Source organism: Podarcis gaigeae (assembly GCF_964106915.1).
Source record: "Podarcis gaigeae genome assembly, chromosome: 1".
Lineage (NCBI taxonomy): Eukaryota > Metazoa > Chordata > Lepidosauria > Squamata > Lacertidae > Podarcis > Podarcis gaigeae.
Genome location: NC_139678.1, coordinates 76,229,478 through 76,241,600, shown reverse-complemented (window position 1 = coordinate 76,241,600; position 12,123 = coordinate 76,229,478). Strand labels below are relative to the sequence as shown.

At 40.3% G+C, this 12,123-nt stretch overlaps 1 protein-coding gene across 4 annotated transcripts in view; it reads left to right on the top strand.

Moving 5' to 3' along the window:
- Positions 1-12,123, top strand: part of LOC310837437 (mucin-5B-like) — a 42,993-nt gene that overhangs the window by 10,011 nt on the left and 20,859 nt on the right. For all 4 annotated transcript variants that reach the window (XM_083724032.1, XM_083724033.1, XM_083724031.1 and 1 more), the window contains 11 exons: positions 452-546; positions 1,393-1,519; positions 2,360-2,612; positions 2,862-2,914; positions 4,268-4,368; positions 5,414-5,565; positions 6,571-6,709; positions 7,576-7,686; positions 8,742-8,921; positions 9,714-9,950; positions 11,456-11,612. In XM_083724032.1, coding sequence (XP_083580158.1) covers positions 452-546; positions 1,393-1,519; positions 2,360-2,612; positions 2,862-2,914; positions 4,268-4,368; positions 5,414-5,565; positions 6,571-6,709; positions 7,576-7,686; positions 8,742-8,921; positions 9,714-9,950; positions 11,456-11,612 — 1,605 coding nt within the window. The remainder of the gene's footprint in view (positions 1-451; positions 547-1,392; positions 1,520-2,359; positions 2,613-2,861; positions 2,915-4,267; positions 4,369-5,413; positions 5,566-6,570; positions 6,710-7,575; positions 7,687-8,741; positions 8,922-9,713; positions 9,951-11,455; positions 11,613-12,123) is intronic.

The window sequence follows — 12,123 nt, the reverse complement described above, 5'->3', positions numbered from 1 at the left end:
TGAACAACCAAAAGAGGCTCCTGGGAGGCCGGAGGGACATTGCTGGCTAAAATGTTTTAAAATGTTAAAAATGGTTTTAATTTTGGCTCCTCTGTTTTGTTTTTGTTATGTTGGGGTTGGTTAAGTGTTTAGTTGGGGTTGGCAGCTCTTTTAATTTGGGTATAACTGTAAAATATTATTATTATTATATTTTATTTTCTATTGGTTTATTGGTTTATTTATAGTCTGTATAAGGTATTCTGTTTCTTAATGTTTGATTATGTTTTTATATGTGCTGTAAGCAGCCCAGATGATGATGATGCTAATAATAATAATAATAATAACAACAACAACAACAATAATAATAGCAAGCTCCTTGTTAAATGCAGGTGATATTTTCACTCATTGATGTGGCATTTGAATGACTCCCCTTTTGTAAATAATCTTTGGGACTCCTCATTTTCTCTGATAGAAAAATTTGGGCAGCGTTGGTGTGCTCTTCTGCTGGATGCAAAGGGGGGATTTGCTGAGTGCCATTCTGTTAATGACCCAGCTCCTTATATCAAGGTAAGGCATGGATTCATTCCTATTTTGAAACATCTCCTCTCATATCAGGTGCATTCTGATCAGATAGGCAACGATCTAAGTAGTTGCTATGTTTCAGCTTGCCCATGTCTGCTTCCCATAATGCTGAATCGATTATGGAAGCTCTGAAAGCTGTTTTGCCACAGGGGTGTTCTACCTTTTGTGAGTAAAATGAAATAAGCCAGCGGAGCCATCACCACATCTTCTGACAGTATGAAAGAGCAGCTCTTTGGAGCTTAAGTAGCTGGTAGATAAGCTGTACAGGTAGGTATAGTGACCAGTTGCCCTCTGGTGGCCTGTCTGGGAACAGTGAACCGCTTTCCTTATATCTCAAGAAATGTAACATGAATTTCTTGGAAATGAGGCCTGAGCCAAAGAAATAAGGACGAATCTCCTCCTTTTTCTTTATTCATTTTTGGGGGTATTTTTTGTATCATTTTCTTACAGCAATAAAAAGGTGAAAAGAAATAAAGCAAGAGAAAGAAAGAGTAAGTGAATTCTGGAATATGATTTCAACCTTGCAAGATCAAATATCCTGATTATTTACTTGAGGAAAAAGAGGATCTTCTAGTCACAGAGCTGCATTAATTCCCCTTTGCAATGACATATATATGTGTCATAAATGGACATTCTTTGACAAAGAGTTTCCCCCTGAAATTAGAACTTGTTTATACATGCAAAGAAGCGGTCAAGGCAGAAACACAAGCGATCCATGCTGCTTCTTTGAACAGAGGAGCCCGCTCCCATTCTGTCATTTATCTGTTGGTGAATGTGACGCTTCTTTTGAGCACCGATTCTTGTATCTGTGCTTCTGCTTTTATTACTTAGAACTGCGTTTACGACACTTGCAATGCTGAGAGGAGCAAAGAGGCTCTGTGCAGTGTTTTCTCTAGCTATGCCAGGGATTGTGCCGCAAGAGGCATTCACTTGAAAGGATGGAGAGGCAGCGTCTGTGGTAGGTGTGGTGTGTTATTCTTATGTACTCCTAAGCCATTTTTGATCATTCAAAGTAGCATACACTTAAAGTAATATTGAACGCATTCGGTGAGCTCTTTGCCATGTACATAGTACTTTCAGGACTGATATTATTTTTTTTAAAAAATAATCAAATGGCATCCACACGCAGAATGGTTGTGTAATGATGGTAGGAGGGCAGCTTCACAAATCAGTTTTTCTCTTCCATCCCAGTGATGGGTGTGCAGGGGCAGAACCAATCTTTGTCCAATAGTGATTGGGGGCGGGGTGGAATCTGATTCAGTTTGCAATTAAAACTGAATCCATCAAATTTACGCTTTCTAAAACAATATGCTAACCAAAACACAGCCATTCTTTGAAATTTGCACTTACATTATCTGAACTTTGCGATGCAATTCTCCAAACAGAACTGCATATATTTGGGGAAAGCATGCATAAATGAATATATTTGTTAAAAAAAATGACATGTGGTATGCACAAAAATTGCACGTAGTCAAAACTGCATATAAAAAATGTGTTCATTAACATAAATTCACAGGAAAAGGCTGATGAAAATTTCTTTTTTTTCCCAATTGCAAATTCCTGCAAAATGTGGAAAACAAACTAATAATTTAGGTGCATCACATTGACTTCACCAACCAACCTGCTTCATTAAAATCAAGGGAAATTATTTCCATTATGTTTGGGATTGCAGCTTGTCTCATTTGCTTTGAAGGGCCTCTTGCTGCTTCCCTTGTGAAATAAACTATTGTTCTTTGGAGTCAAAGATAAGCATACTCACTTTGCTCATTCTATCCCTTGTTTTTCTTCTTTTGCAAAGATGCCTCAGCAGAGTGCCCTAAGAATATGGTATACAACTATGAAGTGAAGTTCTGCAACAACTCTTGCCGGTCCCTGAGGGAGCCTGATGTGCTATGCAGTGTTCAGACCATCCCTGTGGATGGCTGCAGCTGCCCGGAGGGAACTTACCTAATGAATGAGGAAGAATGTGTCTTTCCAGAGGACTGTCCATGTTATCACAAGGGCCTGTTGATACAACCCAGAAGTTCATTTCAAAAGGATGAGCTCGTGTGGTAAAGTTATTTAATTAATAGTCAAAACACATTTGTAAAAGGTTGTTGCAAATCCTCAAAAGAACCAGACTGTTAATTAAAGGTACCTTGATTTTAAAAGGCATTTGTTTCCAAGGGGCAAGATATAGATTACAGATATGGCTTATCTTGGGGATGGGTGTATTTGCATGACTGGAACTTGGGTAGTTTTCCACACCTCCTCTTTATGCATTTGTGTGAGACTTCCCTTTTGTGTTTTAATATCTCTAGCAAGTGCATTCGAGGACAATTAGATTGCATTGAAAACACAGAAACAAAGAAAGGTAAGACCTCTTTTTTACTTACTATACAACTTTAAACCAAGATGTTGGAATTTGACATTTGTTTTGAACTACTGTCGCGTTCCACATGCACAAGTTAGGATTTGATCCTCCTTGATCCTCTGGAGAATCCTAGATTTAGGGATCTAATCCAACCCCGTCCCCTCTGCATTTGCTTTTGTGTGTTCTGACCCAGAAACCTCCCCCCTGAATAAATTCACACTTGACTCAAATTTTAGTTTGGTTTTTGGCAGAATTTAGGCCACAACTTTATTGATTACAGAAAGTGAGTGGTTGCATAGGCTCTGGTTCAACTAGCTCCCTGCCATGCAGGTAGCGCTGATCCAGGGTTCCAGCATATGTCAGTCAAAGGTGAAACACCTGGATAGGCGAAAAGTCAGGAACAGACTATGTCCACCACCCAGATATCTCCCTGGACTCAGGCACAGGCACAACCCCCTCTCAGGGGTTGTCCAAATCATTTGAGTCCCTGGATTCCTTTAACGGAATACCCTTCACATAGGGATGGTGAGAGTGTTCCCCCATGCCTATCACCTGAACGAGAGCCTATCCGCAACCTTACAACTTGTGACGATTTGCTACGCAGCAGGCGAAACCCAAGTGGCAACAGCCAAACAGCCAAGTGAGGAAAATTCCTGCCGTGCCCCTGTCCCAATGACAGATGACACAAAATGACATAGTAAGGTCAAGTGCACAAGCCCTAAAAACAGGGAGAGGTGGGCGGGTGTTCCGAATGCACGCGCTGAAACAGGAAGCTCTGGGTCATGTGCATGGGTATGTATAGGTCCCTCAATCCGTTTGGACTGCACGCCATTGCTCCGATTAAACCCAACATCAAGGGACTTAACAATCGGGTGTTGTGGCTGACCAATCTTACCAACCCACAACACAGGGGATCGGTCTCCAGGTCTCACTCCAACACGTGCCCTCTTTTAGGGAGGACACAATCTCTACAGCTCTTGTCTGTAGCTTTTAAAGTTGCCTCTATCTGCTTTAGGACAAGTTCTATCTCTATTTCCATCTCTGAATAAGTTTGTAAAGGAGCGTGAGTTGAGTTAAGCTGCTACTCACCCCTCAATCCAGTTCAAGTAAAGAAAAAAGCATTGGGGGATTTGACAACAGATCACTCGCATCTCATCTATTGTGTCACTAACATTGGGAGACAGAGGTAATAAGGCTTCTGTAGAGAAGGAAAACTATAAGCATATATCTATGCCCTTGATGGTTGGAATTGTTTTACATTTTAGACATCTGGGGTTCTGGAATCTGCTGAGTGCTATGCATAGTTTTACACTGTCTTGCTTTCTTGTCTTGGTAATTGTGTCCTTATTCCAGATTGCCCTTATCCAATGTCCTACTTTGACTGCAGCTCTGCTGGCCGAAGTGCAACTGGATCAGAATGCCAGAAGAGTTGTGAAACACAAGACATGCAATGTGTAAGGGTTTAAGCTCGTGGCAGTGATGTATGTACACTAACCACTCCATGCGTTCAAGTGAGCTTCATGAGTGCTAATGGGAAGTGTATTTGCCCTAGCCACACAAGCCTCCTGGGCTGGCATCGATGAGAGCAAAGCTGGTTATTTTTCAAGGGGATTTCTAGATAGTGTGATATTTCTTTTGCCTGTCTGATATAAAAGAAATTAACATGAAGTGGCCTCTAAAAGTATTTCAATTGAGTATTAACTAGTTATAAGGGCAAACAAATATTTTGGGAGACCCAAACATGGTGCCTGAACACATATGAACAACATAATGCCTTATTCATTTGATTGCCTTCTTCTTAATCAGACATAATTCCAAGAAAAGCAGCAGGCCATGCATGTCTTCTATATGGTACTGCTACTCTCTTGTGTTAAAATGTCACCCATGGACATTTTATATGCAGGATATTATTTGCCAGGCAGATGAGCACCTCCTCATGTTAGAACAGGGTGGCTTTCACTTTTCAGTGACTCAGCTTTATTTACTGTGGATAAGCACAAGCCAGAGCAGATCCATCTCATCTGTGATAGAGGTGTTACCATTAAATAGACAGATGAAAGGGGAGAAAGAGCAATTGTAGCTTTCCCCATTCTTTCACTGATCCTCCACCTGTGGTGGTGGCAGGACCCCAGGGGTGTCATAAAGTTTACAAAGCAACCAGGGAAGGAGTGGGCAGGGGAAGCCATGGCTGTGGCATCTCCTGCTTCGTCAGATTTAATGGTAAAGCCTTAACTTCTGGCTTGCGACCTGTTGACTCTGCTTTGTAAATACACCACCATCTTTCCATCCAGATAATTTCACTGATTTGCTGTATTACCGTTCTCTGAACATAGTCTTCACAGTCCCTGCATCCCTGTGAACCGAACCATCTAACGGTGCTGGTGAATATCTAACAGTATCATGACAACAGCATTTTATGAAGGGCTGCCTCTATTTTCTCCCCCAATATTTCTTCCCTTCCGTATCGATTTCCATTTTGTTTCCATGCACTCAACCAAGTATGCTACAGAATGTGTCTCTGGATGCATGTGTCCTGATGGGCTGGTGTCCGATGGTCATGGCAACTGTATTGAGGAGGAGCAGTGCCCCTGCATGCATGGAGGGAAGTTCTACAGTCCTGGCACACAAATCACAGTAAATTGCAATACATGGTACAGTATTCTTCAGTGTTCTTAAAGCCAGTACATTTGTAAATTGTAGCAAATAAATGTGGGAGCAGGAGGAAAAGGAGGGGGCATGAAAGTATTTTAGTTATGTGGTGAAATAGGGAGGAGCTGAAAGAGAACAAAGGGGAAAAGAGGTGCCAGCCTGTAGAGAGCAGTTTGGAAAAGGGTTTGGTTGTGAAATATCCACTGTTATTGCTGGCGTCCAAAGGCTTTAGGAGGCCCCTCACAAAACAAACCCCTCTAGACCAGATAAACTAGTCTATCAAGTTTTTGTGTTGTGGTGTGCTTGATCTTGGGTATTTACAAATAGCCCCAGGCCAATTTTATGAGCAACTGTGACATTTGTAAGAATCTTTTCAGTTTAATATTAATACTTCAATCCTTTGAATGATCTACCTGATGTAAGTCTCTGCATTCATTTGGGGGTGTTTTTATGAACTGCACTGCAGTTTATTCAAAGAGTACCCAATGCAGCGTATGGAAGAATTGAGCACCAGTTCAGGCTACCATTTTGGAAGTAACTTTCCCCCTCTATAAACACATAGTTTTGTGGAAGTGTTTCCCATGCGGTAAGATCACACATGACAACATTCACTTTGTACAAATTAGATTTGCAGCCAGTGGCAATTATAGCCTCTCTGGCTGCCATGCCCTTAACCATGAACATTTGTAAACTTGATGCTTGGATGAGAAACTCTCCCTACCCCAAAAATATCACCCCCTGGTAATTAGGCTTGTTAATTTCTGGCATTATTGGGCTTTTATTTATTTTTGTTGCTTCAGATGCAGCAACTTATCACCCATCAGACAAGGTCTTTATTGTAACTCCCCCTGTTGTATAGAAGGCTATACATTGTAATAAGAAGGAGAGTAATACTGTCATTTCAGCTGACAGATCCAGAGGAATTATCATTATACTATTAATTACCCTGCCTACTTGCAGTTTTCTTTGAGGGGACAAGTTGTGATCTTTTATGTTTAATCTCCCAGCATGTGCTACAAGAGGCAATGGAACTGTACAAAGAACTACTGCCAAGGAGCCTGCATGGTGTATGGAAATGGCCACTATTTCAGCTTTGATGGAACAAAATTTGATTTCATGGGAGGCTGTGACTATATCCTAGCCCAGGTATTTAATCTTTACTACTTGCCTCATGGGCTGTTTAGTGTGGAACCCAGTGGAAATTTTGTGATTTCACTGCTTTACCCATCTGTAGTGCGTTGCCCACTGACCCAGTGTGTGTCATTGAACTCCTTGGGGTATACTTATGAATAGACATGCATAGGGTTGTGCTGAAAGGGATTTTCAGAAACTTCATATTGACTGACTGAGGGCCAGAATCTGTACTTTTCCCACTTCTCATCTATGATTGTGGACTCTTGCAAATGTTGCATGGGTTTGCCATGTAAGAAAATGGCTCATCACATCAGACTATGGCTTGTGGAATGTCCCTTTTAATTCACCAGGTACCTCCAAGCAAAAAATCCCATAGATGAAAATAATGAGCTTGGCACACCATATTTTGCTAACACCAAGTTATATTTTCAGCCAAACAATGTTTAAAAGTCCATCTAGGGCTGTACATTTCAGACTAAAGGGTTTCATATTTGAGTGAGTGCCAAAACTCCCTACCATTTTGAGGTTTTTGTTTTATGATCAAGTGGTATATAATTTTTATGAAATAAAAAGAAAAAGAAAAATTGCAACAGGAAGACAATTTCTTGACTAACTTTCTCCTTATAGTTTTCTACATGCCAGGAGTTGTTACTTTGATTTTATTTTTTTTAATAAAAATAGTTGTGAGTATTCAAAATTACAGCCTCTTTTACCTGTAGTCTGAAGTGGCACAGTTAAGTTTGCGACCTGGTTAAATTCATACATTTAATAAAGAAAACTGCCTTAGCTGGCATGCACTTCCTTCTACAGAATATTTGCCATTGTGGCTTGAATATGGAGAACGTAACATTAAACATATTATTGTTTCCTTTCCCAAGGACTTTTGCCCTGATAATCCTGACCCAGGCACTTTTCGAATTGTAACACAGAACATGGCATGTGGTAAATCCCTGAGCATTTGTTCCTTGAACATTCGCATCATCTTGGAGGTAAGTCAGTTTGTGTTTCTTTGCTTACAGTAGCTAATCTACACCTTTCATACCCTGTCCCCCCCATAAACTTAATTCAGATTTTAGAAGAGTAGTTGTGTTAATCTGTTGGAAGGAAGGATGGAAGGAAAAACTAGATATGGGTGCCATTAGACTTCAGAATTAACTGGATTATTGGCTGGATTTGAGGGACCCCAACTCCTAATGTGCTTATGTATTACCTACTTCAAATATCTGGTTGTATTAGCTGGACATCTGGGAAAGGGTCTGGGATAGTCCGAAAGGACCTTGGCACTTTATAGTGATACCATCTCTGAGTATGTGCTAAGGCTTTGAAATAGGTTTATTGTGACATAAACGTCTATGGTCCACAGTATCTAGCCCAAGAAAGTTTATACTACAACAAACCTCTTGGCCTTTGATGTGCCAAAGGACCCTTTGAGGCTTTTACACTTGATCATATACCACTAACACACACATTTCATGCTCCCATTTACATGTGCACATCTCAGAGACCACATTCACCCTCATTCACATGCAGCACACACACCGTCCATTGAATCTCCCATACAACACCCATCAGATGCACATCACTTATGGAAATTGACGATCCTTGAGTAAACCACTCATATTGCCTCATTCACACATTCAGCCTAAAAGTTGATCATTAGTGCAGTATTGCTTTCTCCTCTTCACCCCACCAGCAGTTTGCAGCTTCTTTCGCCCTTCTGTAGTCTTGAAGTTTAATTCTTCATTAGTTATCATGTTCCTGTGCCTATGACACCACAGTAGGTGGGGGCAGAGCTCATTTCTTCTGTGACATCACAGTAAGAATGAATATATCTTGTGAACTGCCTTGAGGTCTATGGATGAAGGACAGTATGCAAATTTAAGAAATAATAAATATCATCATCATCTTGGGGGAAAGAAGAGATGTGGGTATATATTGCAGTTGTACATCTTGATGGGATGGCATATGAATTATTATCTACAAAAGGGTTGCGGTTGTCATTGTATTTCAGCTGCATCCTTGCTCTTACAAATTATTTTTCTAGGGTAGTGAAATCAGACTTCAGGAGGGAAAAATTGAGGAGATAACTAGTATGCCACCTTCTGAAAGGAACTATAACATCCATCTCATGGGAATTTACATTATAATTGAAACTTTCCATGGAATGACCTTCATGTGGGATGAGAAGACAACAATCATGGTGCAACTCGCACCCTCTTTTCAGGTAGGTGCAAACATGACCGCTGACTTGCACATGGTAATTCTATTTGCAGGATTGGTTCATATAATGAATAATTTTCCTGTCAAGGTATCGCTTCCACTTCGGGGGTGGGAATTGAGCATCACATCTACACTGTCACAAGTGGAGAATAGACACATCTTTGTTTTGCAGCATGGAATAAGTTGTATGTGTGTTCATCTCACCTGATACATGTACATTTCCTGCCTATAAAGAAGTCATAGCTAAGTGTGCATAGAAATTGTTGTGAGTAGAATGACCCTCAGTTACCTGCTAATAAACTGCCCAGTTTGCAGCTAGTGTATTCTGCAATTCTCTGGTTATACTTGTAAACATAACATGTACCAATCAGATGCCTTAAACTAAACCTATTTGCTTTTTTCATATTTAGGAAGCATTTGATTTATTTTTTATAGCTTCCTGCAACTAGTAAAGATAGAATCGCCATAAATCAGACAAATATTGGTAGGCTTATGCTGCAAATGCAGACAATATTCTTTGTCTCAAGTGAATGCAACACATTTTTTGCGTGCTGTAAATTCTTAGACTGTTATCTTTTAAAATATGTGGATATTAATTGGCCCCCGTTTTCATTCTTCTAAAATAGTCTAACAGTAGAGAAAAGTGTTCTGAATCAAGAGAAACCCATAGGACTAGTGGTTTATACAAAGCATGTTTAGAATACAATTTGAATTTACTTCATTTTGACAGTTTTATTTATTTGCTTTTTATTCTGTCAGTAAAGACTTTGTAAAATGCCATGCTCCAATTTCCTAGGGCAGAGTTTGTGGTCTTTGTGGTGATTTTGACAGCAGTGGCAACAATGACTTCACCACGAGAGGGCAGTCTGTGGAAATGCAAGCACAGGCATTTGGAAGCAGCTGGAAAGTCACCACTAGCTGTTCAGACAGAAACAAGGTTGACCTATGTGCCAGTCAGCCTTCCAAACTCATACTGGGGCAAAAGCGATGCAGCATTCTCAAGAGTGACGTTTTTGAAGCCTGCCACAGTAAGGTAATTTGTCTGCTTGTCTCTCCCTTTGCTTCTTGAGACTCTTCCCCTTCTCCTTGCATCCTCCCATCCTAGCATTCCTAGCATTTCATAAAGTTATGGGTGGCAAGAATTATGATTAATTTTACTGGCAAAACAAGAAAAGTTAAACATATGAAAAATATTTTCGGGGGAGGGCATAATTATTGAAGGCATTTAAAAGAATAGCAGGGAGTACACCCTCCAGAGAGAGATTTGTTCCCATTCCTAGGGATGGTGTTGTAGAGAGATGTGGACAGTGAGAGGCATGGCCAAAAGTGGCTATGGCCACTCTCATGTGCTCATACATACGCATGACATATCAGGCACACAAAAATAGAGTATGGATGCCATATGTCTGGATTTTCCTGGACATTGCCAAGATTTCAAAGGTGCAATTGATGTCCGGGGTGTGGGGGGTGGATTTCCAAAAGGCGGTGCTTTGTCCTGGATTGGGGGGAAAATGAGTTTTGGTGATAATGTATTGTTGTGCATGCCATCCCAGTCTCTGAGTGGTGCAAGATTCCAGAAAGAGGGGGGGGGGGATCCTTAAAAAAGCTTAAGCTTAGGGCTGTCCTGGTTTTTACTTTTTGAAAGATGGCAACCTTAACATAGAGGCACATGGATCCCCTTACCATCAGAATACTGGCTCTGCCCACTTTGATGCTGCATCTATTTTACCCTCCCCCCTTTTTGCAATTGCTGCCAAAATTAGCAGAGTCAGGCAGAAACAGTTGCTTGAGAGTCCATATCAACTGGGGTTAGGCACCCAATTATAGAACTACCCCAGATGCATGAATTTTGGGAGCAGAATCTCCATGAACTGAATGCCTTTCATTTGTACCATTTTTGGGATTTGTCTGGTGTACAGATAGCACTGTAGTGCAATGCCACAAGTGAATTGTTCCTATAGACTGGAATGGTGCGTGTGTGTTTGTGCACAAAACCAGGCCACCTAATTGGCAATGATCTTGCATTTAAACAGATTATCATATCTGCCCTATTTCAAGATACTTCAGAATATTGATAAGAAATATTTATGCAATTGGTTTTATACTTTCCCAGGGAAAGAAAATTACAATTTAAGAAAATGGTTAGCCTAATTAGTGTTGCAATCCAATAGGAAAGCACAGATAGACTTCAAAGGGAAAGAAGAGAAAAAGTGAACCTTCCCATAATATAAATATAAATTTAAATATAAAGGATTAGTGTTGTCTAATCATATGGAGGTTAGACAATATAATTAAAAAACTTGCATTTTCCTAGGCCAAAAGCATCCATGATCCCATGGGCATAATATTATGGTGGTGATATAGCTATTTCTTCAAAGCTGTAATTTGATAGGGCGGCCTCCCAGGACAAATATTCAGTTTTCCTTGAATATTTCAAGGAAGGCAGTCTAGGCAGTCTTGTATTTTCTATTTTAAGCTGATTAAATAGCATCCTGGGAAGAAATGTTCATTATTTCTGGCTGTTCTTGGTTCTGTTAGATCAACCCAACACCCTATTATGAATCCTGCATATCTGATTTTTGTGGTTGTGACAGTCTGGGAGACTGTGAGTGTTTCTGTACTGCTGTAGCAGCATATGCAAGGAGTTGTGGCAGAGTTGGCATATGTATTGACTGGCGAAATCCTAAAAATTGCCGTAAGTACTTACAAAGCAAATATGGTCTCAGCAGCAATGATTGTGTAGCTGCATGTTATCTGAGGGGGTAAGAAATACTGATTGCTAATGGTATTTAATGACACAATTAAGTGTATGACTGATAAAGGAATTTTCTTCTTCAGAATCCCCTTTGTGATTCACATCTTCCACGTTGTCCAAAAACATAACACTTTATTATAGCCTTATAACCTTTTGAACAATATGATACTTTGGAGAAGAAGATGGACGGAAAATTTCACAAATAATAGTGAAAAACTGTTCCCAACAAGAGGTCATACTTTAAAACTACTAGCAAGTGAAGCTTACAAGAGTACACTTGGAACAAGTGTTCCTTTTATCCACAAGATAAATCTGGGACCAACACCTCACATGTAGTTCAGCTACTTATTGCTGTGCATGGGACCAGAACCAACGGCTAGAAGTTTCACCAATGACTAAGCATTTCATTGTTTCAAGCTGCACATGTCCAGCATGTCATCGATTAACATAG